The sequence below is a fragment of the Haliotis rubra genome, unplaced genomic scaffold, assembly GCF_003918875.1.
Source record: "Haliotis rubra isolate DU_JTF1 unplaced genomic scaffold, ASM391887v1 Scf456, whole genome shotgun sequence".
Classification (NCBI taxonomy): Eukaryota; Metazoa; Mollusca; class Gastropoda; order Lepetellida; family Haliotidae; genus Haliotis; species Haliotis rubra.
The window spans coordinates 523286-549639 of NW_025767142.1; the positions used below are offsets into that span (position 1 = coordinate 523286).

Here is a 26354-nt window from a genome sequence, read left to right on the forward strand (position 1 = left end):
TGATATTTCTCCCCGTCCAAATGCATCAAACATTCCGCCGTCGTCACCGTCGCACGAATGTTGCTGTCGGGAGCGACGTAACGTTAAAATATAAACAATTTAAACGGGGCCACATATTGTTGTAAAATATTACGCCTTCATTTGTGACAAGTGCTTTCAAAGACGCTATGACATTAGTATGCAGGGTTATCTTATCATGAATTCTTGATTGACAGGTGTTGATAACACAAAACAGTAAGCTGCATTCTTTCATATGTCAGTTATTTTTTCCGCAAGAAAATAAACGAGATTGTTATACAGCTGTAGTTTGTTAGGGTGCGGTGTAACATGGCACTGAATGGGAGTTGAAGAACTATGTATTTATACACGGGAAGTTCTGCTCAAGCTAATATACTCAGGAATTAAAAAAACTGCATTCTTTGCAAAGTTACAGCAAAGATAAATTGTTACAACACTTCAAACACTATTAACTGAAGGTATGCGCGCTCCATCGTGGCGTTAAAATGCGATTTGGCGCTGAAAATACATTGAAAAGTATATATTTTTGTAATTTATAGAAATCAGTAATATTTTTCAATAAAGGGCGAGGAAGCAACCCTGTTAAATCATACAAAAGTTGTTATCCATGATAGTTTCATGACATGGTCACACATTATCAAACTATTTGGTCCCCACAAATATTTTACAGATTATTTTCCAGCTAAGATAATGCAGGCCAAAAGCGTTTTATTGGAAATGCTATTTTAAAAGCATTTATTTCTTTTAACAAACGATAGACAGAAACATATGGTTTTGATGAAAAATTTGGAATGTGTAAATAATTGTTGAAGGATCGTATGTTCTTGAAAGTAAACATTAAAGAATTCAGCTTATTTGTTAATGTGTCAAATGCTTTGCATAATGAAGGCTGATTAACCTCTGAAATCACAATCCATACTTGATTGGATTTGTCGGATTATCCCGCTACCGTAGATCCCCGTCATTAAACACCATGGCGATACCCCGATAAGATTGTATCAAAATCAATGCTTCTATAGTTGATTACACTGATATATAATTAACCGTAAAAAGACAATGAATTATTAAAAGACTTCATTAACGAAACGACCGTTCACCGTACTTAGTATGGGAATCAGGTATGTTCCATTATCTCGCTATTGTTGACTCGCCTAAGTAGCGAATGGATTATAATTAGTATCAGTATGAATGTAGTGCACTTTATTGCGTAAATGTGTTTTGATTACTGTTACATACATTGATATAATCACTTCAGGAGGACCAATGGTCTAGTTAACAACTCGTTATGCAGGGTAATGTCCCTTTGCATATAGGCCCACTTGTCCCTTTCGGTCCTTGGTATACTAACGCTTAGTGCCTGAATATATACTCATGCCAATAATGGTTGTCACCCCCTTCAATTTTTTTAATTGGAGAGGGGATGTGGGGTTGGGGTGTGAGGTGTGTGTGTGGTGTGGTGTGGGGTGGGGAGGGGGGTGACAACCATTATTGGCATGAGTATATATAATTTTGATAGTAACAAATTCACCCATTTAAATTGAAAAGCATCCCCAGTGACTTCTAGACTTGCTTCGGCTCGTCACGCCGAAGACCCGGGTTCGAATCCCGACATGGGCACAATGTGTGAAGCCCATTTCTGGTGTCCCCGCCGTGATGTTGCTGGAATATTGCTAAAAGCGGCGTAAAACCAAACTCAGTGAGTCAGTCAGTCAGTCTAGACTTGCTTTATTTAGGGCTTAAGCATTGCAGTAGGGAAAATAATGTGGTTCAGGGACTGTGAGACAGGGAATGTGAGACAGACTAGGTCATTGGTATCAACCTGATTTCCGGGGTCTGCTGCGCTACGTGTCGATGCGTAGCGCAGCAGACCCCGGGAACCAGGCAAAAGTCTGTATAAAGTATTGCTTACGGCTTTCTTCACAAAGTGCTCTGAAACGAAATTTACGCGAGAAGGTTCCTTTCCTTACGTAGCAGAAAGCTAAACCTTCACCGAAGTTAACGTTCTTGAGCTGTATTTTGGACGTGACCTCAAGCCTTAAGCTATAACTCAGTACTTTAATTGTATAAATGTCAAAGCCTTAGAGTGAACTCATCTTGTCAGTTCCCTAAAGTTAAACTAGGTGAATGATTGTTTTTGCAAACCGTATTTAGAAATACCCACCGGTGTCAGACTGACTGACTGACTGAGTTTAGTTTTACGCCGCTTTTAGCAATATTCCAGCAATATCACGGCGAGGGACACCAGAAATGGGCTTCACACATTGTGCCCATGTGGGGAATCGAACCCGGATCTTCGGCGTGACGAGCCAACGCTTTAACCACTAGGCTACCCTGCCGCCCCCCACCGGTGTCAGAAATGGGCTTTACATTTCTACCCACGTTAGGAATCGAACACGGACATACGGTGCGACAAGCGAACGCTTTAACCACTGGGCTAGCCTAACGTTCCAGTTGCAATATGAACGAGACTAGCTGTAGGATCAGAATAATCATTAATGTCTTTACTTGAAATTGTCAGTCCCAACAGACGTAACATGCCACCAAAAGCTAAAATACATTTTCATGTTTGACGTTTAAAATATAGTATCATTTCGAAATGATGAGGCCACTTCATTCTTTATCAGTTTCACTATTCATTCTATATCATTAAATGTCAGTTTGTCTTGATAAATATAACAAAGATCCGAGGGTTCCAAGCATTCCCATTCGTCACCACTCGATCTTTTCCGTGACCTTCCCGGAATGACACGAGTGATCATGAATGAATTCTGTGTCCCAACCGGTCATATCAGACCCGGCCAGGCTACATGTCAGCCTGGTTCCCTAGGTAGCCTGCGCTGCACGTATAGGCGCACATATGAACTCATGTAATGGACTTTTATCATAATGGGAGTAAGTACATGAATATTCATACCCATTAACTATTCTGTATGGTTGTTGTTACTGTGACATTGACATTTAATACGCTAACGTTTGATTTGCTAACACAGCGCGAGTGCTTGTACATAGTTATGTTTATACGCTATATTATTATATATGTTATAGGGACATATTAAACAGTGTACAGGGGCGCTATAAACAATCATGCCCATATATGGAAAAGTAGACTAACAACTAGTCTCTGAAATGAACTTATTTCACTGAATAAAGTTCATAGTAAAAAAATATATATATAATGAAAAGGAGCCATGAGACTTTCTTCATTCTTCATTTCCTGAAGCTGAGGAAATCTAGACTTGCCACATTTTCTAGACTTGCGTGGACTTCCTTGGATATATTTGTTTCAGGGTCTGTACGACAGACTAATGGAAAAGCTGCACCTGGCTTTACATAATATATCTTCGTGTTATAGGTTTTTGGACACTTAAGGACTCTCGATTATCGTCTCTTTCGATTATCGCCTGAGCAATTGTAAAACATGTCAGTATCTCGGTAAGGGCGGTGGGGTAGTCTAGTGGTTGAAGCGTTCGCTCGTCACGACGAAGACCCGGGTTCGATTCCCCACATTGGTACGATGTGTGAAGCCCATTTCAGGTGTCCCCCGCCGTGATATTGCTGGAATATTGCTAAAAGTGACGTAACGCCAAACTCACTCACTCACTATCTCATAAAAGATAACGTTATCCTAAACACAAGCCATCATTCAAGAATTTACGAAGTCTGTGTGACGCTACGCAACAGTATAGCCCGTGTAAGCTCTGCAGTCATAAACGCTGAAAACCTATTATCCGACTACAATCAACTATAATACATGTTTACACACACACACACACACACACACACACACACACACACACACACACACACACACACACACACACACACACACACACACACACACACACACACACACACACACACACACACACATATTATTCCAACATTATGCCGGCGGGGGCACCAGAAATGGGCTTCACATTTTACCCTTGCTGGGAATCGAACCAGGGTCTTTGGCGTGACGAGTGAACGCTTTAACCACTCGGCTACCCCGTCGCCCTTGACATTAATAACACGTTGACACGTCCCTTGATTGTTTCGTACAGATTTGATTATTTATAGAGCTCTGGTTACAGGTGGAATGTTATTTAGTGCTGTGTTAAACAACAATCAAAAGGAATGATCTGAGCGAACCCCATTTTGTCTCACCCCTCCTTGCAAGTCTATGGTTATTGCCGAAAGACGCGTATCTAGCCTGTGCATGTTATAAATTTTACAAAACAGAGAAACAGCTTCAACTAATTACAGAATGCAAATAAAATATCAAATATTGGTCCAATAATGTTAACAATTTTGTGAATACATTTTTTTTTACAAAGGACAAGGTATGATAAAGGCCCTTATTGGCCCACAAAATTTCATGATATTCAAAGTTCTACAACAAGATAATTTTAGCATAAAAAATGCTAAATAAATTGTTGAAATTACCTCCATATGCTTTTTTTTGTTTTAGTGCTGTTTTTTTCCTCTTTGAAGACCTCAAAGTTAACCTATTTTACAATATCTTCGAAAAACCTGCATTTTCATACTTTCAGAGGGATAAAAAAGTGTTAGCAAAAGCTTGACCCATCCCAATTTTTTCACCACACATGAAGAGAGTAAATTAGAATGCACTCCTAAAAGATTGTGGTGGGTCACGCTTTTGCTCATATCAAAATGTTTAAAAAAGTACATTTTTTCTGTTGTATGTAATTGCCCCATACAACATCTCAAAAACCACCCTTATCATACCTTGTCCTTTCATCTTTTTACGTACAGATCTTGAGTAATCTCCCTTCGGCGCACTCCGCCCAGTCTCTTTCCTCGTGGTATTCGTTCATTCGGAACACACCACGGAAGAGCAAACAATATGCGTCCAATCTGAGCTGAACTAAAGATTTGTTCATGGTATTAATACGCGTAAGCATACTTCCCTAGTAACTAAGCAAAACATAGTTCTGCGATCGAGAGTTAATAGTAAAAGTCTTTCTGTGTGTTTGGAACACATGTAATCGTACCACTATAATTCGGTAATATATGCTTGATCGAATGCCTAGGCTTCATAATGAATGTATGCTTATGATGTACACTTATGCATATGTATTTGTGAAATACACAATGCCATTTAAAAAGTGGTCAAAAATGGAAGTCGGATAACTGGTAGTCTAAACTCCGACTAGTGTGCTGGCGATTAGGTGCCTGACTCTGAGGGTGTGGGTTCGAATCCCAGATGGGACTCAACCCAACAAACGTACTAGAATCTGTACTTTACTAAGAAAGTGTAATCCCAAATATAACATATGTTACATTTGACCACTTTCTAAATGGCATTGTGTATTTCATAGCTTTCGGCCGTGGGAGCCGTGCCAATTAACACTTATCAGAGGGGTATACAAAGTCCGCAGTCTAGACTACCAGTTGTCCAACTTCTATTTTTGTGGAAGCCGCGGTGGCTGAGCGGTCTAAGCGTCTGACTTTGTGATCGCGATTAGGTGCCTGACTCTGAGGGTGTGGGTTCGAATCCCGGATGGGACTCAACCCAACAAAAGTACTACAATTTGTACTTTACTAAGAAAGTGTAATCCCATATGATACATATGTAGTTTTGTCATTGTATAGGAATCATTAGGAGGAACTAAGATTGTCCAAGTATTCATCACTTTGTGTTGTCATAGTATGCCTGGGTACAAGTAGTAATTAAACCACGAAGGCACACCGACATTAAATGAACTAATGTTCAATGTGTTACAGTTTGTGGGGTAGTCTAGTGGTTAAAATGATCGCTCTTTACGTCGAAGATCCGGGTTTGATGTTCGTGGAATATACTGGTTTCAAATTACACTCACTCAACCATCAGCGTATGGGGCGGTGGGGTAGCCTTGTGGTTAAAGCGTTCGCTCGTCACGCCGAACACCCGGGTTCGATTCCCCACATAGGTACAACGTGTGAAGCCCATTTCTGGTGTCCCCCGCCGTGATGGAATATTTACCTGGGCCTAGATTTTCGATGCTCTCTTAGCGCTAAGATAGTCGTAAGTTAATGTTAATGTATGGCACTTACGACTATCTTAGCGCTAAGAGAGCTTCGAAAATCTAGGCCCAGGAATATTGCTGAATGCGGCGTAAGTACCATATTCACTCATTTCAACGTATGACTCGCATTATTTGTTGTTGAATTGATACTTTATATTATGAAAACAAATACGTATTTATTCATGATCGGTACCTCACTCAGTGTTTCATGGTTAACACCATACAGTGAGAAATCGTCGTCAACCTTTTGCACCATAGAAGTCATTCTCTTCCCACAGAGGTTACTCCTGTCATATCTTCCTACGTAACCTCTGTTCTAATACGTCCCTTTCATGGTGTGAGGCGTTCAAGACTCGTGATTGGAGGCAATCAGATTTAGTTATTGCAATCAGCGACGTTATTTTCAAAAGTGATCATTCGCAAGGCCTCGGTAATTTCCGTATACTTCGAGAAAACTAAACCTCTTCCCTGCGCGATGCGCAAACGTTTCTTCTAGACAGAACTCAGTCATGTTATGGCGGATCGGTGGCGTCTCCATCGCCCTCGTTGACAACGGACAAGCTAGCCATTAAACGTCTTGTTGTGTAACATCAACACAAGTCCCCGGCAGATTAAGGGGATATTTGTGGCCTCACATTTGCTTGTGTTAGTCACGTTGAATCTAAGTCGATGTAACACGTGTTCTGATTGGATAGAAAGAAGGGTGATAATTCATGTTGCGATCTTTTGCCGCTAGGGGATTTTACGATAACCGAGAAATATGGCCGTATTAGAACAGAGGTTCGTAGGAAGATATGACAAGTAACCTCTGTGGGAAGAATGCATAGAAGTAAGTCAGAAGGAAAACAAAATGACTCTTTAATGAACTGTTGCATTGTCGACTTGCCTAGTTCAGCAACACCCGAATGTTGACATGTTCCATGTAATTCACCATCCAGCATCACTAGAATACACCTGACCGAGTTGCAACACGTTTACCAACCTAATGTAGGCTACCCGTAGTCTACCCGCGATTGCCGAAGCGCCGGTAAAGGTCCACTTAACACACCATGATTCTGAGACCGTGTTGTTTCATTCAGAAAGACGTACTGCTTGTGTCACTGTAGACTGATATTGAGTGGATCAGTCCAATACTTTGGTAGCGGATTAAGCCGAGCGGATCTGAATGCATGGTTAGTGTGCACATACCCACCAGAGTTACTTCCCTTGACGTTAACCTTGGATAACCGCTAAGACGATATGCAAACTGGTGAAACAGAGTAGGATGCGTTTTGTGTAGTGTTTCTGGGAACTTAAAACCTACACACTTAAAACTATCATATTTTCTCCACTAACCACTTAACAGTCTAAGCTAAACCACAGGATTTACGACAGTTATAGTTTTACGATCGCTTTGTTGAAACGGAGCCGAGGATCTTCTTCTCAATTTTAGGCCACACAAAAAATATTCTTGTTTCTCGTCCCTTTTTCAAAAATATATGGGGCTGGCGGATTTTATTTTTATATTTTATTTTATGTCCAAAACCCCTTGATTTCTGTGGAAGTTTACACCTTTTCTCCGATAGAAAATCAAAACTTGGAAGTGTAAAAAAATCACGCACATTTTGGGAGTCAAAGTTGCATTTTCTCTAGTGTAAAATGAAAAAAGATTTTTTAGGTTCAGGCGGTAATGAGAAACAAGAATATTTGTATATATGGCCTTATAGTTCCATCTCTTAGAATCCATGAGGTGAACTGACAGACCAAGAAACCACAAACATTTTCATATTTCACATTATATTATTCTTTATTTCATTTTCTTTCCCAATTCAAACATGGTGTTCGTGCACCTCCTGAAGTTATCAATACCCTATATCACAACATCCAATACATACACAAATAAATAAAAGGGGCTATATACAATAGAAAAGGACAGATTGGGTTGAACTATTGATCAATTAGAAGGAACTACTTTTTGGCAGCGGCAAGTTCCTTCTCCCTGGCGAGACACGCCTCTACTCCTCTGCGCATCTCCTGTACAGCCTCGAACTCAGTAAGACCAAGACGACGCTTGTTGGACAGATCGTACACGCCTCCGACACTCTCGGTATGCTCGCCATGGATACCTGGAAAACATGATATAGAAACAGCTTACCACTACAATGTAGTTACTACTGTAGATTCATCTACCAATGAATCCATATCATTTGGTTTAATTGCTTTTATGTTGCTATAAATAGAAAATTATTAGGCTACGCCCACTAACGGGCAACTATTTCTTGATTGGCTGACAATAAAATTGGTGGGGCTTGTGTCATCGATTACAGAAGTGTGTAATTGTGAGAAATGACTTTTGTATATTTTTTTGCGTTTATGTAAGTATAAACGTAGGACGAACGATTATCTCATATCCATTGCTATATAAGGCTTTCGATACTAATAGCATGAAACAGATCTTTCTCAAGAAACATGATTCCATTTCCATTCCAAAATGTTCGGTCTCACCTCTTGGTTGGATGTTGAGGCCCTCACAGAATTCTTTGAAGTCAGGCTGAGCGGCCAGATTAGGGATCTTCATGTGCACAGAGGCACGGAGAGCTGTGCCCAAGTTGCTAGGGCAGAAGGTCAGGTAGCCAAGACCTTGACGTTTGGCGAAGGACAGACCACTTCCCTCCATTGTCTTGATGGCCTGCAGATAAATTAATTTCATAATCCAGTAGGTATTCTATGTATGATATAATAAAACTTACCAGTTGCAATATGTATTATACTGATTATTACAACTTTCTAATATATTCCACGACACTTCAGCTCAGATAATCCATTGAGGGGCGGGGCTATACCAAGGAGGTTGTATGAAATGCAGTTGAACCAAATCCGATCAAAAGCTAAAGGTCAGTTTGAATTAGTGTAAGTTGCTAGGGGTCTATTTTATCCGGGAATCTCAAGGAGAGGGGATTCACCCAGAACTCCCAATGAAACCTGGGACTGTGGAACGGACGATAGGGATTCTCCATATTTGTAAAATGAACCTGCAAAGCCCTTGAATGTTTCCGAGAAAGATAATGGAGAATGTCCACAAAAAAGCAGATATCTTTGAAAATGTACTAACGGTGCAGAGTCTCTTGTACACTGCAGCTAAGTCGCCGCCCTTCTGCATGGAGATGAGACGGAGATGGTCCTCCTCGTTCACCCACACAAGGAAGGTCTTGTCGTTGTTGAAGAAGATGCCTCTGCCAGCGGGCCAGTTCTTGTAGCCCTGAGCGTCTCTCAAGAATCTGAAACAGTTGTATGTACAGTGAACAGTGATTCCAAGAGGTCACAGAGTCTCTCCATTGGCAGCTGATTCCAGGAGTTGCATATCTGAACAAGAACAGATTTCCAGGTCCACATGTCCGGCTCCACAAAGAGGTCTCAAAAGTACGACTATTGTTAGTCATTGTCTTCCCTATGTTAAGGTAAAGGAGTCCTTGGCACTAGGATTGCTTTTTTTGGATCATGTTCATGGGGAAAAGTCTCCTGTGAGAAAGCCCTATTATAGGGCTATGTGCCGCAGGTTACGGATGTTTGTCACTTTGTTAACTTAAATCAATGGGAACGGATAGATTACCAGGCAAGGAAAACCAACAATCCACGGATTTCAGCAAAATCACTAATCCCTGAGCCTTGGAACACTTCACAATAACCAGGGCACGGGTCCACAAAGGGGATCTTAGTACTACCATGATAGCATGCCTATGTAAACAAATAGTGCCAAGGTCACTTTGTGGAATAAGGCCATGGACACCTGTTCAAACTTTAAAATCGACGACTATGTTGTGTAATACCTGTCGTCATCCTTGAAGAGGAAGTGGTCCGCTGTCAACTGTGTCTGGACCTCCTTAGTCATGCCATCCAGAGGGTAGTACTGGCCAGCCAGCTCACCAGAGAACTTCTCGAAGGCGGCCTTGGTGTCTTCCTCCATCTTCAGACATTGCTGTGAAGTGATAATAACGTGTAGAACAAGGAACACCCAGCACACTCACAGGAACATGATGCAAGCATACACCTGATAATTGTGACAGGCTTAAGGTAATAACACTGACTGACTGAGTATGGTTTTACGCCGTATTTAGCAATATTCCAGCAATATCACGGCTGGGGACACCAGAAATGGGCTTCACAAATTGTACCCATGTGGGGAATCGAACCCGGGCCTTCGGTGTGACGAGCGAACGCTTTAACCACTAGGCTACCCCACCGCCCCTAAGGTAATAAGAACGTAAGAGTATGAAACTACTAATGTATTCGCTACCCATTGTCATTCTGCTGCAACTGCCTTCCTAAATATGAATATACAGACAATTGTATTAATGTATCCATTGTGTTGATTTGTTGATTAGCATGACTCAGAAATATTCCAGATATATGACAGCGTCTTTAAATAATCGTGTCTTGAGATGCAGTGTTCACGAATGGCGTTTCAAAGTAACAGGACATTGGATCCTGTAAGTTTCAGATGTCTGTCTGACCCACTGAACATTCACAGGACCCATAGAATAAAATTAAAAATACATTTCAGATTTAGCATTTCGTATAATTGGCAATGAAAGTATAAACAAACATAAGATTTATAAACAGCAAACAGGTGTCACATGTCCCATATAACAACTTCAGTCAAAGTCATTGTGAAATATACAGTCAGACACTGGGGCCGGCGGGTTGTAGACTTCTATCAGACCGTTGGCAAAATATGCCGGATTTGTCAGAGGGTCAGACGCTATTCGTGAATACTGTGGAGATGACATTACGAGCATGATCTGGACAACTGTGATAGATAATGTTCATCGAAAACTATCATTGTTTGCTTATCAAACTGATTTTATTGAACTGAATTCTGAGGGTCACCCATAAAACTTGCGTCAAGCTTAACTCCTATGATAATATTGTGAGAGTCTTTTACAAAATTGTTGCCTCAAATACGCAGGAATTATGAGTCATGTAAAACCCTGGTAAAGTTTGGTTGGTCATAGTTAAATACACAATATTATTATTGCATATGCACCAGGCAATCCAGTTACTGCCATTCTTAGTATCGATCACTATCACTCATCACTATCACTCTGCGGAGTAACGTTTGCTCTAGGCAGACCACCCAGGCTCCCAGGACAGAGCCCTACAACCAATGTTAACACATTATAACTACGAAAGTGGAAATGTTTTTAATATTTTATTTTTAAGATGCTATCTTAAATAAAGCTGGTCATTATGTCTGTCATTCTGATATTCCTAAAAAATGAAACAGGATAAAAATATTTAATATCTTACATAGACCGGGTAAGATGTTACGAATTTTCACATTGCGATAGTACCGTTTTACCAGCCATTCCATTTAGTTATTATTATTCCTATTGTCGGCGTAAGTAAAGGCCTACCTATCGGATTGTTTGGTGCACTCAGCAATATTCCAGCTATGTGGTGGGTCTGTAAATAATTAAGTCTGGACAAGACAATCCAGTGTTCAACAGCATGTGCATCAATCTACGCAATTGTGATATCAATGACGTGTCAACCAAGTCAGACTGGCCACCCGATCCCGTTAGTCCTCTTACGACAATCATACCGAATACCGGATACCTAATTATATACATTCTATTGTGCGCGTGAGGCTCCTATATATAGAAGAAACAGAGAGCGCGAGCCTGCGAGCGATCCAATAAAAATACGAATTTAAGGTAAAAAATAAGGTTAAAATCGAATTCCTCACCTTACTTCCGGTTTAGGAAACCTAAACTGGGGATTTTAACAGCGTTCACTGACGTAAACAGAGTAAAAAGTAATCGTGTGTTGAAATTTTATTCAAATGCATGCTGGGAAAAGGAACTCTACAGTGTGGGAACACTCTGATGGTAAGTGATTTTTGATTGGTAAGGTAAGGTAGGTAAGGCTTTTAAATAAAGGGGGGTACCCCCTTTACCCCCATTATCTTACCTTTTTTTAGCTTTAATATTGTTTAATATTTAATATTAAAAGCTGCTTCAACACAGCCTTCTTTCATCGCGTGCCGTTGCTAAGGAAACAAAATGGAAGTGCGCAAAAATAAATGCGCAATCAAAATAAAAATGGCGGATAGGTATCCGGTATTCTGTAATCTTGCCCAATTCTAACCCGGATCTTCACCTATTGAAATACAGGGACACTATGTCATTACGTACGTCCTTGGAAAGCACAGGTGGGAAGCCATAGCTGTCGTGGCTCCTGCCGACACGGACGCGGGTGGAGACGATGTAGTCGCCAGATGGGTCAAGGTCGCCGAAGCCCAGATTGTCGAAATCGCCCATATCTGGTTCCGGGTGGTCAAGCTTGTCGACCTTGTGGTAGTCCTTGATGACCTCATCGAGAACGTCGGAGAAGACGGTGTAGCCCTCGGGGTCGCAGGCGTAGATACCGACACCGCTGTCGGGGTTCAGACAGCCTGAAACGAAAGTTTAATAGGGATTGGAACACTGATTTGGAACCAAATGTACCGAAATGGCCAAGTTGTCACTTATAAAATAAAATTGTAAAAACAAGTTAGAACAAACGGTAAGATTACAGAACACCGGATACCTTCCGCCATCTTTAAACAAAGTTTACCAAGTTAATAGGTTTAGGGTTAGGGTGACGTGACACTAAACAATATGGCTGGTAGGTATCCGGTATTCTGTAAGTGTACCGAACAAACAACCAGAAACAGGACAAGTTTATAGTTTATAAAAATTATAAAGTTTAAAATCCGAGAAGGGTGTCATTCACAAACTATCGTGAAGTTTTGTTTGAGACTTCTCATCAACTAGCGTTATATACAATACGTATAAGGAGACAGGGCTCTACCAGAAGTGACGCAAATTGAGGCTGCTAAATACCATTCGTCGACCGAAACCACAGTGCTTGCAATAAACGATCGTGAAGCTCTTTGACAAATTAGGCTGCTGAAGTTTTAGAATGACTAAACGACGTACGGGACTGATTTATGAAATAGCTGTACTGCGTTCATAAAATACCTTCAGCATCCCAGTGGGTGGATTTCTCTGGCGATCATTTGTTTTCTTTTGCGTTTTATTGTTTGTTTATTTTAAAACCGCACTCAGCAATAGTCCAGCTCTGTGGCACAATCATTGCGTTAGAATATGTAAAACAATTATCACGATGGCAGGATACTGCTGATTGTACAATGGCATTCAACTGCGTCCCCATCGAAATATTGTAACAACAATTAGATCTTCACGTACAATGTAAATAGACTTTAACAAAATGGCGTCACCACCAGGGATTGGGAACGGCAGGGGCCATGGACCATTTTGCACGATAGAACAAAAATTGCTAAAAGTTTACTATTGATAGAAGTAGGCTAAATTGGGAAATGGCTAATAATTCAGGAAATGGCCGCTAATCAAAGTTGAAAATGTTCCCGCATTACCAACGGCAACAGTAGAATGCCGGATTTCCTCTGATCCGGGGGCGTGTGGCGTACACAAACTGTACCATGTACATAATTTGACAATTTGCATTTTGTCTATGTTTGCATGTTTGTCAATATGTTCAAGTGAGCATTATTCGAAAATGCAGATATGCCGAAGGCCTAATGGCATCAACTGAACTCATACTTTGACATTTGTTGTTGAATTTACCTGTCGTCATAGGAATATTGTCACTAATCAGAGAAAATGTATGCAACGAAGGGGATCTGTAAACTAGGATAACATGCTACAGATTTAGGTCCCGGTAAGTCTACTGTGACTAAATTGACGGCGAATGATATCAGAAAACAAAGGATTTCCCGCAGAATTCAAAACAGTGACGGTTGAAGTCATATTGTAAACCAATAGTGAGTTTTTTCCGCAATCTGATTGGTTAATTACCCTTGTCGAATAGTGTTCGACATACCTGAAAATGATGGCCTAATAATCGCACATTAATACGTTGGCACTATTATATTCAAATATTCATATTATGCCACTGTGGCAACGGTTAGACCCCCAGAATATAACAGTTGACAATAACAAATTACGCGCGATGCGTTGATCTATTATTCTATCTTATGTTTATTATCAATCAATCAACAAACAATATTCGTATGCCTACCTGATTGAATGCATTCTTTCAAAGTTCCGCCGAACTTCGTCTTCTTGTCTTTGAGACCATTGTAGCGTTCCTCTGTAAGATGTTTCTTCAGAAGAGATTTGCAGTTAGCTGCACTCTTCAGTTTGTTCCACAGTTCCTCAACCGAAGCCATTGTAAGTTAGGGACTAAAGAAAACTAAAATTAAAAAGAATGAAACAAAATGAACGTCCGAAAACCTTTCTTCCTTCTTGCACTATGAACTAACGGCCGGCCTCTGCGGTTTTATTGTCACGCGCAGCACGTGACGTCACAAACTGTTTGAATGACGTCACACCCTTACACAGGAAAGAAACGCACAAGCATGACATTCGAAAATTAAGAAGGGCCCGGTCTCGCATGCTTTGATGCAAGTTGACGTGCGCAAATTTAGCCGGTAACCAGCTTAACTCGAAAATATACACTGTAAATAAACTCAGAATAATCAAAGAGCCGAAAATTATCAACTTATTTTTATAAAAATATTATCATTCTTGGATTGTAATTGTACTGTAGTCACGTTTGCAAAATAGTGGTAATAGACTGTCTGATCGAGTCTGCCAATCAAAACTAGTGCATTATATTCAGTCAACGTCGTGGTTTGTTGTGAGGTCTTGACAGCGCCGAACGGTGGGGAGAATTTAACAGCAAAAGTCACAATATGATCGCTCTTTCATTCATTCCAATGGGAAACCTTGTTTTTTTTCTTCGAAGTAAAAACTATTAATATAACACGTAGGCCTACCCTTGTTCAGTCTCATTTACATTACATACTGTTCGTCGAGTCAAGTAAAAACAACAACGACGGTTGTGGATTGAGATTGATTATCTGAGTATAGAGTAGCTGACCTCTTTTGGGACTCGTAATGTATAGATCTATATGAAAACATTTAACTGCACTACAAGCGTGCACTACAAACGTTATGTATGCTGAAGTTTGCCATGTGCTTTTGCAAAGGGACGTCACTCTAAACAAAATTTGAAATATAACGGGAAACTGTCCATGGGCGTAATTACGAGTGGGCTTAAATATGGAAAATCCCGGTAATTTATGAACATAACATAAACACTTGTGGGGGCCGTACAGCATATCGCAATCGAAATTCTTGAACAAATTGAGGACGGACGAGTCGTGAGATGATATGAAATCACTCGAGGTCAGTCAAGTATTGGTACGAAAAAACATTTAAATTGAAAAGGTGCCAAAGTGAGATGGAGATTCTGAGCCTATACTTGCTTCATTTAGGGCTTTAGCACTGCAGAAAGGGCTGGACAGTAGAAAAAACAATGGAGTTCAGGGACTGTACACGAGACAGACTTGGCTGAAGTGATGCAGGTCTCAGACATCTGACACATTTTAAAAAAATAACCGGGTATGGTTCGGACAGACCAAGAAACATAATAGGGGCTAAACGGAATTTGACCCCAGGGCGCTGTTTCACAAAGCTCTCGTATTGCTACGACTATCGTAAGTCAATGTTACAGTATAGGAGGTAGGAATGTTACGAGGAAAGTTACGAGATCTTAGCCTTACGAGAGCTTTGTGAAACGGGGCCCGGGGTTCTGACGTGCCCAAAGGACAGAACTCTAGACAGCGAATTAACTTGTATAGTCTCTATAGCTTCGCGTTCAAGCTTGTTGGCCACGTACAAAACTCACCTTCAAACAACCGTATTCATTGCAAAGACTTGACTATGATTAAAATGTTACAAATACATGTCGAATGTATTGCTTTCTTGTTTTATGATATAACTGTGCAGTAAACTACGTTTATACTTAATATGTTACTCACGAATTGACGGATATTACGAACTGTTTATTTGTCTCGACTATACTTGTATAATTCAATCGACATTCGTATAACGAACAACGGTTATAACGAACTGAAATTAACAGTCGCTTGGAGTTCGTTATAACCGTAGTTTCATGTTTATAGTATCTTAAGTATTATTCATATTGCATGTTAGGACGTACTGAAAGTTTTAACTTGCTTCGCCGAAATACATTCGCAAATCTTAAAGTACATATTTACTGCCCTGGGCCTAGATTTTCGAAACTCTCTTAACGCTAAGATAGTCGTAAATGCCATACATTAACATTAACTTACGACTATCTTAGCGCTAAGAGAGCTTCGAAAATCTAGGCCCTTGGTCCCGATCCACAAAGCGTTCGTAACGTTACGACATGTCGCAACTTTATAGTTTGCCATAGGCTCACGAATGTTGTAGCGCTACGTACGTTTTGTAGATCGAGACCCTGGGCTAGCAATGATTTCGAAAATATAAACCTTTTGTCACTTCCCCCTTTTCGGGCAAACAGAACATTCAGTTTCACTACATTTTGTGAACGTTGCACTTCCAAGAGTCACCTTGAAGACATGGTACATTCGACCAAAATAGATATGTTAGTTGTTGTGGTGCCGCAAAATTATCCTTTCAATAAGTTTGGCAACATGAACAGAACAAGTCTCACCTTTAAACTGGAAAACTGATCCCGCTAATAGTGAAGTGAGGTCTGGATGACTTCGCGAGCTTTTATACTGGTCAGACCTTCGATACCTCTTAGTGTTTGTTTCAGATATGTGTAATATTACCCAACACCTAGCTACTAATTAGCTTAAGATCGCTTTGACTATATCCAAGGGCGGTGACGGTCAAAAGGGCGAACTTGATACCCCTCAGTCAGTACTGTTATATAAGACTGTTCCGGTGAGTGCAGAACTGCATATACATCAATAACAGGTTCGCTGGCACTACTTAGCAGATATAGATTTATTCAAAATAGAAACAGTGACGATGTAACTCTTGGCCATATTACTTAGGCCATATGTAAAAATAGTCCTGTTTCTCATTACCGCCCGACCCAAAAATTAGACCCAAAAATTACTTTAGATCCGACCCTAAGATTCCAAAAAAAATTTACACTGGAGAAAATGCAACTTTGACTCTCAAAATGTGCATGAATTTTCTACGTTTTGAATTTCTATCGGAGAAAAGGTGTAAATTTCCACAGAAATCAAGGGGTTTTGGACATAAAATAGGATAAAATGAAAAAATATTATCCGCCTGCCCGCCCCATATTTTTTTGGAAAGAGTGATGAGAAACAAAAATATTTTTTATGTGGCCTTAGAGAGATATAATTACTTATAAGTTGAAGCGAGTTAGTGTTAGTTATAATAGCTTCTTCCTCTTTTCCGTGTAAACGTATTAGTTATTTGTTTACTTAGAGAGGTATTACTTATCTGTTGAAACGAGTTAGTATAATAGCTTTTCCCTCATTCCCGTGTAAACGTATTAGTTATTTGTTTACTTTGAGAGATATAATTTATAAGTTGAAACGAGTTAGTATAAATGCTTTTTCCTCCTCCGTGTAAATATATTAGTTATTTGTACATATTGCAATGTTACTGTGGCATTTCACTGCCGATAGTAACGCTTAACGCTTTGGTAAATTATTCAGAAAGAGAAAACGAACAAATTGAAGATATTTTTTAACTGAATTCTTATTGCAAATGCCATATATTCTGACGTGAAAAACAAAAATATACCCAGTATATGTGACAGTTGTAAAACTATTAGAGTTTGCCATTAAAAACAATGCTTTACGTTTTCAAGATTTAAAAAAAAATTCAACCATACGTATCAATTCAAATTTTTTTAGCACTGAACGTTGTGTGTTCCTTTCAGAACTACCTGGCTTTTCATCCTTGTCTTATATCTTATATGCGTATATATTGTTGCTATCTGTTTAACAGTTGTTCAGAAAACAGGCGAGACCCACCATCTGATCATAAGAGAAGTATTTGTTATTGTTAATATATGTTATTAAATATTATTGATAAATCTGTAATTTCTTCCAAATGCAGTTACCAACTTCTGCAGGCAAGTGCATCGATGATGTAACCTCCATTAGTGTAGGCCATATGTGTTATGCTTACGTTGAATTGTGAAAAAATATATACAATATTTGGAATGGTAGTTTTTGCGTACTATGGCGTGACTGAATGTGGTATTTTGTCCTTTACTTTAGCAGAATCGTTCTCTATGTTATGTTTTTCGTGTTTATGTCATAAAAATACCATCTTTTGTTCTGGAAAAAAGTGACATTACACTACCGCTTGCCACCTCATATAAGCCGATATATAGGCAAAATATTCGTACGTTTCAAGAGATATATAACTTCCTCTATTGCAAGAGTGCCGCCAGTCGACGTATCGAAGTCAGCCTTCACCTTGGCTCTATGACCGCCTCCGTGGTGTAGTGGTTAGAGCGTCCGCCCGGAGAGCGGAAGGTCGCGGGTTCGATCCCCGACGGCGTCATACCAACATGAATATGGTACTTGTAGGTCCCTGCCTGGTGCTCGGCATTAATGGGTACAACAAGGACTGGTCGGCTCGGAGTCAGTATAATGTGTCTGAGTGGGGTATTCATGCTTCACTGCGGCATGGGATCTCAGTGGGCTAGCACTATAAAACCAGCTTAAGTCTGGGCTAGTACAATCAGCCGCACATACACATACACACGCATGCCCGTCGTCATATGAGCGAAATATTCTCAAGCACGACGCAAAACCCAATTTCACCTCACCTCACCTTGGCTCTATCTAGACTTGCCACATATACTAGACTTGCATGGGTTGCGTTGGGTATATTGTTTCAGGGTCTGTATGACCGACTAATTACGGAAAAGCATGGGACGGTTAAAAACAAAACTGCATCTCAGTCACTGCAATAGGAGTTCAGTCTTTGGGGTGAAATATAATAGCGTTTGCGCTCAAATATGTAAACAGTAACTAGACTTGGAAGTGCAGGCTGAAACTTTGGAAAGACTCAGAAATTATTTGTCGTTATTGTTTTATCGACATTCAAGAAGTTGATGAGTCAATAATGAAGCATAAGACAATATGGATAACAACTTCTTGTTTATTGCATAGAGATACGTTTCGGTGTTCTGTAAGAGTCAAGTAGCATCTACACCGAAACGTGTTATCAAGCTAAAAGTATTATAAGCCTGATAACGGTGTAAGTTATTATACATAAGGTGCTTCATTAATATTTGTCGTAGCTAATTTTTTTAATAACTTCCGTACAATTCGACTGGCGATGATTGAGGTCATATACCCGTAGTCTGTCCGCGATTGTGGAAGCGCCTGTAAAAGGTCCACTTAACACACTGGTCATGTTTCTGAGACCGTGTTGTTTCATTCAGCCACTGAAAAGAGAGCCTTTGTTCAAGGGCTATAGTCTGTGTCTACAATGCGACAATCCCATTCTGGCTATGTGAGATACCTGTTTTGACAGAGTCTGGCACCAGAGGACACCATTAGCCATCACGCGAGCAGCGTAATATGCATTTCAAAGAGAGAGGGGTCAAATGACGCAATGACACATCATAACGCATTAGTGGAGCAGTGTATTCTGACCAGATGGCCATGGTACTGTGGTCAGTAGCTCTCCAAGGTTGATATATCACTCATAGCCAAACGATGACTTAGATAGCAGAACCTAATGCAAATACTCACTATATTTAATTGTTTGCGCTACTTTTTGTACATCCAATAATATGTGACAGTGTTATGTTTCTGGGTACGATCACTGACCGATAATTACAGTAAAACATGTTGTTAACGGATATGAATGATAATAACACTCATTATCAATGGATGTCATGTATTAGAACTATCCTAACACAAACAGTTAATTATAAATTATGGTTGTTTCAAAAAGGCCTTGTTTAGAATATCTGAAGAACCTTGTCTATATAAAGAACTGTGTCTCATTGCGTATCTATGAAGAACAGTGTCCCATTGTGTCTCTATGAAGAACTGTGTTTCTAAGAAGAGTTTTGTGTCTCATTGTCACTATGAGGAAGCTGTGTCTCATTGCGTCTCCATGACGAACTGTGTCTCATTGTATCTCTATGACGAATTGTGTCTCCACATTGTGTCTCCAGGACGAACTGTGTCTCATTGCGTCTCCAGGACGAACTGTGTCTCATTGAATCTCTATGACGAACTGTGTCTCCATGACGAACTGTGTCTCCACATTGTGTCTCCATGACGAACTGTGTCTCATTGCGTCTCGATGAAGAACTGTCTCATTGTGTCTCTATGAAGAACTGTGTCTCTAAAAACTTGTCTCATTGTGTCTGTATGATGAACTGTGTCTCATTGTGTCTCCATGAAGAACTGTGTCTCATTGTGTCTCCATGACGAACTGTGTCTCATTGCGTCTCTATGGCGAAGTGTGTCTCATTGTGTCTCTATGAAGAACTGTGTCTCTAAGAATAGTGTCTCATTGTCACTATGAGGAGTTGTCTTATTGTGTCTGTATGAAGAACTGTGTCTCATTGTGTCTCCATGGCGAATTGTGTCTCATTGTGACTCCATGACGAACTGTGTCTCATTGCGTCTCCATGGCGAACTGTGTCTCATTGTGTCTCCATGACACATGTATGAAGAACTGTGTCTCATTGTGTCTGTATGATGAACTGTCTCATTGTGTCTGTATGAAGAACCGTGTTTCTAAGAAGATTTTTGTGTCTCATTGTGACTATTAGGAGCTGTGTCTCATTGTGTCTGTATGATGAACTGTGTCTCCATGACGAACTGTGTCTCATTGTGTATCCATAACGAACTGTGTCTCATTGCGTCTCCATGGCGAGGTGTGTCTCATTGTGTCTCTATAAAGAACTGTGTCTCTAACAATTGTGTCTCATTGTGTCTGTATGAAGAACTGTGTCTCATTGTGTTTCCATGACGAACTGTGTCTCATTGTGTCTGTGAAGAACCGTGTCTCATTGTGTCTGTGAAGAACTGTGTCTCATTGTGTCTCTATGAAGAACAGTGTCTCATTGTGTCTGCATGAAGAACTGTATTTCATTGTGTCTGTATGAAGAACTGTGTCTCATTGTGTCTGCATGAAGAACTGTCTCATTGTGTCTGTATGAAGAACTGTGTCTCATTGTGTCTGTATGAAGAACTGTGTCTCATTGTGTCTGTATGAAGAACTGTGTCTCATTGTGTCTATATGAAGAACTGTGTCTCATTGTGTCTGTATGAAGAACTGTGTCTCATTGTACCTGTATGAAGAACCGTGTCTCATTGTGTCTGTGAAGAACTGTCTCATTGTGTCTGTGAAGAACTGTTTCTCATTGTGTCTGCATGAAGAACTGTGTCTCATTGTGTCTGTATGAAGAACTGTGTCTCATTGTGTCTGTATGAAGAACTGTGTCTCATTGTGTCTGTATGAAGAACCGTGTCTCATTGTGTCTATGAAGAACCGTGTCGTCTCATTGTGTCTGTGAATAAACCGTCTCATTGTGTCTGTATGATGAACTGTGTCTCATTGTGTCTGTGCAGAACCGTATCTCATTGCTTCTGTGAAGAACTGTCTCATTGTGTCTGTATGAAGAACTGTGTCTCATTGTGTCTGCATGAAGAACTGTGTCTCATTGTGTCTTTATGGAGAACTGTGTCTCATTGTGTCTGTATGAAGAACCGTGTCTCTTTGTTTCTGTATGAAGAACTGTGTCTCATTGTGTCTGTATGGAGAACTGTGTCTCATTGTGTCTGTATAAAAAACTGTGTCGCATTGTGTCTGTATGAAGAACTGTGTCTCATTGTACCTGTATGAAGAACCGTGTCTCATTGTGTCTGTGAAGAACTGTCTCATTGTGTCTGTATGACGAACTGTTTCTCATTGTGTCTGCATGAAGAACTGTGTCTCATTGTGTCTGTGCAGAACCGTATCTCATTGTTTCTGTGAAGAACTGTCTCATTGTGTCTGTATGAAGAACTGTGTCTCATTGTGTCTGTATGAAGAACTGTGTCTCATTGTGTCTGTATGAAGAACTGTGTCTCATTGTGTCTATGAAGAACCGTGTCGTCTCATTGTGTCTGTGAATAAACCGTCTCATTGTGTCTGTATGAAGAACTGTTTCTCATTGTGTCTGTGAAGAACCTTGTCTCATTGTGTCTGTGAAGAACTGTCTCATTGTGTCTGTGAAGAACTGTGTCTCACTGTGTCTGTGAAGAACCGTGTCTCATTGTGTCTGTTAAGAACTGTGTCTCATTGTTTCTGTATGACGAACTGTGTCTCATTGTGTCTGTATGAAGAACTGTGTCTCATTGTGTCTGAATAAAGAACTGTGTCTCATTGTGTCTGTATGACGAACTGTGTCTCATTGTGTCTGTATGAAGAACTGTGTCTCATTGTTTCTGTATGGAGAACTGTGTCTCATTGTCTGTGTGATGACCTGTGTCTCATTGTGTCTGTATGATGAACTGTGTCTCATTGTGTCTGTGAAGAACTGTGTCTCATTGTGTCTGTATGAAGAACTGTGTCTCATTGTGTCTGTATGAAGAACTGTGTCTCATTGTGTCTATGAAGAACCGTGTCGTCTCATTGTGTCTGTGAAGAACTGTCTCATTGTGTCTGTATGAAGAACTGTGTCTCATTGTGTCTGTGAAGAACCCAGTCTCATTGTGTCTGTGAAGAACTGTGTCTCATTGTGTCTGTATGAAGAACTGTGTCTCATTGTGTCTGTATGAAGAACTGTGTCTCATTGTGTCTGTGAAGAACCGCGTCTCATTGTGTCTGTGAAGAACTGTGTTTCTAGGAAGAGTTTTGTGTTTCATTGTCACTATGAGGAGCTGTGTCTCATTGTGTCTGTATGAATAACTGTGTCTCATTGTGTCTGTATGAAACACTGTGTCTCGTTGTGTCTTTATGAAGAACTGTGTCAATTTTTGTGAAGCGGCATCCAGGAAACATGATCCTTGTATTGTCGGAATGCACATTGTGTAATAATACTGATCATCAGTCTCTCTACTGTGAGACACAGTTCGTCATGGAGACACAGTTCGTCATAGAGATAGAATGAGACACAGTTCGTCATGGAGACACAATGAGATATCAGTCTCTCTACCGCCTCTGAGTACACCCCACTGCGATATATAGAGAGTGTCTACTAGGCTTATCAAAGTCTTATTTACACAATTGGCTGGCTTTGTACAGAACAACCAGAAATTATTGAGAATTTAAAGATTGTATTTTTTATTTTTTATTCACTCATTACTGACGTATTAAATGTGAATATTAGCAGAACATAACTCCAGATTCAAAGACAGGTGAACAGTTAGTATTTTGTCAAGTCACCATGGGCAGCAATGCAGGCTTCAATGCGGCGGGGCATACTACTGATCAAAGAAGTTAGAAAGTCGTGGTCCATGCTGTCGCAATATCGGACCACCTCTTCTTTCATTTCAGCAATATTTGTCAGATTTGTCTTATTGACACTTTCCTTCATAAGTCCCCAAACATTTTCTATTGGATTTAGGTCAGGGCTATAGCTTTGCCAATCTAAAAATGTCATATTTTGGGTCCGAAACCAGGCCTGTGAATGCTTTGAACGATGTTTTGGGTCGTTGTTCTGCTGGAAAATCCAAAAATGTCCATAGAACACGTGAGCAGATGGAAGTAAATGTCCCTCGAGAATATCTGTGTACCGCTGACTGTTCATATTCCCTTCAAATACACAGAAGGGGCGTTGCCCCTAACACAGATATGCCAACCCACACTTTAAATCTCGGGCTGTACTTTGGGCGCTGATACAATGGTTTTTCAGTTTGTTTGGTCCAGAATTTCAGTGTATTAGGAAATAGCCACACAGAACATTCATCTGAGAAAATCACATTGTCCCAGTTAAAATGTCTATGCTGTAAGCACCAGTTCAACCTTCGCTCCTTTCGTTCAGGTTTCATGATTGGTGATGGAATTCCTCGACTTTTCTGCCAACCAATTGCATGCAGCTCAGTTCCAATTGTCTCCTTACAGGCAGCCACAGTTCCTCTATCAATCATATCCAGCCTTAAGTTTTCTAAACTCCTTCGTTTGTTTTTAGAAACAAGAATACCAAGCCGCCTCCTGTCACCGACAGTCAACCTACCTGCGCTATATCCATTTGCAATATTTTTCAAAACACGATACACAGTGGACAAAGGGATGCCTGTTCTACTTGAAATCACTTTAGCTGATCTGATGTCCTTGTTATAATACTCTCAAATCAACTTCCCCTTCTCTAAATCATCCATACTGAGGATCACTGAAAATGTCGTCTGCTAGCAAGTAAACAAAGGGGGGATAACTCTTCACAAACAAATGAAAAAGGATTAACGGAGTTGTCTCTCTTGAATGAAACCAAGCACTTGATAGCTGGTCAAGGTTGTTTATACTAGAAATCCAATTAAACATATTCCTAAAATTCTCAATAATTTCTGGTCATACTATATCTGTAACAAACAATACGGAGTATAAACATGCATAGGTACCAAAAAAAATAATTATATATATATATATACAGGGATATTTTCAGTCAGCATTTAAACGAGTGTGGGTGTTATTCAGGCAGTAGGTGATTGGCGTGATCAGTCACTTAGGCTTACAAACCATTTCAAAGGGATTGAAAATCCAGTTATTTTCTTGTTAAATATGACACAAGAGCACAGTGATGTCGGCAATCAAAATCTAACCGCATCAAGCAGGGTATGAAACTCCCAAAAATTTCAGCCAGACCATAGGGCTGGTTAGATTTGAAACTTGTCAGCCCTGACCAAAACCTGCCCACAAAATATTTTCATTTTCGTGTCTAAATTTCAACCCAGCCGTCGGGCAGGTGAATTTGGGAATCTGGCAGTCCGTGTTGAAAATACCCAGTCCCTGGCGGTCGTGCAGGCAGGTATTTCGAACGCTGCATCAAGGCAATACGATAATTATGATGATGGTGAACAAAATCGAAACAGTTCATTCGTTCTGGACGACATTGTTAAACTTCATCTTCGTTCAACTTTTATTCATGACGCTGTGTAAATCGGTGGAAAGTAAAATCCAAGGGCATTGTTTACACTATACAAACAGTAAGACACATATTTAAAAAAAAAATACAATACAAAAGTAGGTCAACTGAGAGTGAGAGAGTTGAACAACAGAGAGCACAAAAGTAGGTCCACTGAGAGTGAGAGAGAGGAACAACAGAGAGCACAAAAGTAGGTCAACTGAGAGTGAGAAAGTGGAACAACAGAGAGCACAAAAGTAGGTCAACTGAGAGTGAGAAAGTGGAACAACAGAGAGCACAAAAGTAGGTCAACTGAGAGTGAGAAAGTGGAACTACTTAGAGCACAAAAGTAGGTCAACTGAGTGAGAAAGTGGAACTACTTAGAGCACAAAAGTAGGTCAACTGAGAGTGAGAAAGTGGAACAACAGAGAGCACAAAAGTAGGTCAACTGAGAGTGAGAAAGTGGAACAACAGAGAGCACAAAAGTAGGTCAACTGAGAGTGAGAAAGTGGAACAACCGAGAGCACAAAAGTAGGTCAACTGAGAGTGAGAAAGTGGAACAACAGAGAGCAAAAAAGTAGGTCAACTGAGAGTGAGAAAGTGGAACAACAGAGAGCACAAAAGTAGGTCAACTGAGAGTGAGAAAGTGGAACAACAGAGAGCACAAAAGTAGGTCAACTGAGAGTGAGAAAGTGGAACAACAGAGAGCACAAAAGTAGGTCAACTGAGAGTGAGAAAGTGGAACTACAGAGAGCACAAAAGTAGGTCAACTGAGAGTGAGAAAGTGGAACAACAGAGAGCACAAAAGTAGGTCAACTGAGAGTGAGAAAGTGGAACAACAGAGAGCACAAAAAGTAGGTCAACTGAGAGTGAGAAAGTGGAACAACAGAGAGCACAAAAAGTAGGTCAACTGAGAGTGAGAAAGTGGAACTACTTAGAGCACAAAAGTAGGTCAACTGAGTGAGAAAGTGGAACAACAGAGAGCACAAAAGTAGGTCAACTGAGAGTGAGAAAGTGGAACAACAGAGAGCACAAAAGTAGGTCAACTGAGAGTGAGAAAATGGAACTACTGAGAGCACAAAAGTAGGTCAACTGAGTGAGAAAGTGGAACAACAGAGAGCACAAAAGTAGGTCAACTGAGAGTGAGAAAGTGGAACAACAGAGAGCACAAAAGTAGGTCAACTGAGAGTGAGAAAGTGGAACTTCTTAGAGCACAAAAGTAGGTCAACTGAGTGAGAAAGTGGAACAACAGAGAACACAAAAGTAGGTCAACTGAGAGTGAGAGAGTGGAACTACTGAGAGCACAAAAGTAGGTCAACTGAGAGTGAGAGAATGAAACCAGCCAATGACCATGATACAATATGTCCACATTGTTAAAAACATCTTCTACGACACACG

The 26354-nt window shown here is 40.3% G+C and overlaps 1 protein-coding gene across 1 annotated transcript; it reads right to left on the minus strand.

Moving 5' to 3' along the window:
• Window positions 1-7793: 7793 nt before the first annotated feature.
• LOC124290084 (arginine kinase-like) lies at window positions 7794-14381 on the minus strand. Its single transcript, XM_046726772.1, has 6 exons — window positions 14109-14381; window positions 12200-12459; window positions 9833-9981; window positions 9118-9283; window positions 8511-8694; window positions 7794-8131 (listed from the first exon to the last, which is right to left on the minus strand). Exons 1-6 carry the CDS (start codon window positions 14257-14259, stop codon window positions 7974-7976), a joined length of 1068 nt encoding a protein of 355 aa, XP_046582728.1. The 5' UTR covers window positions 14260-14381; the 3' UTR covers window positions 7794-7973.
• Window positions 14382-26354: the final 11973 nt, after the last annotated feature.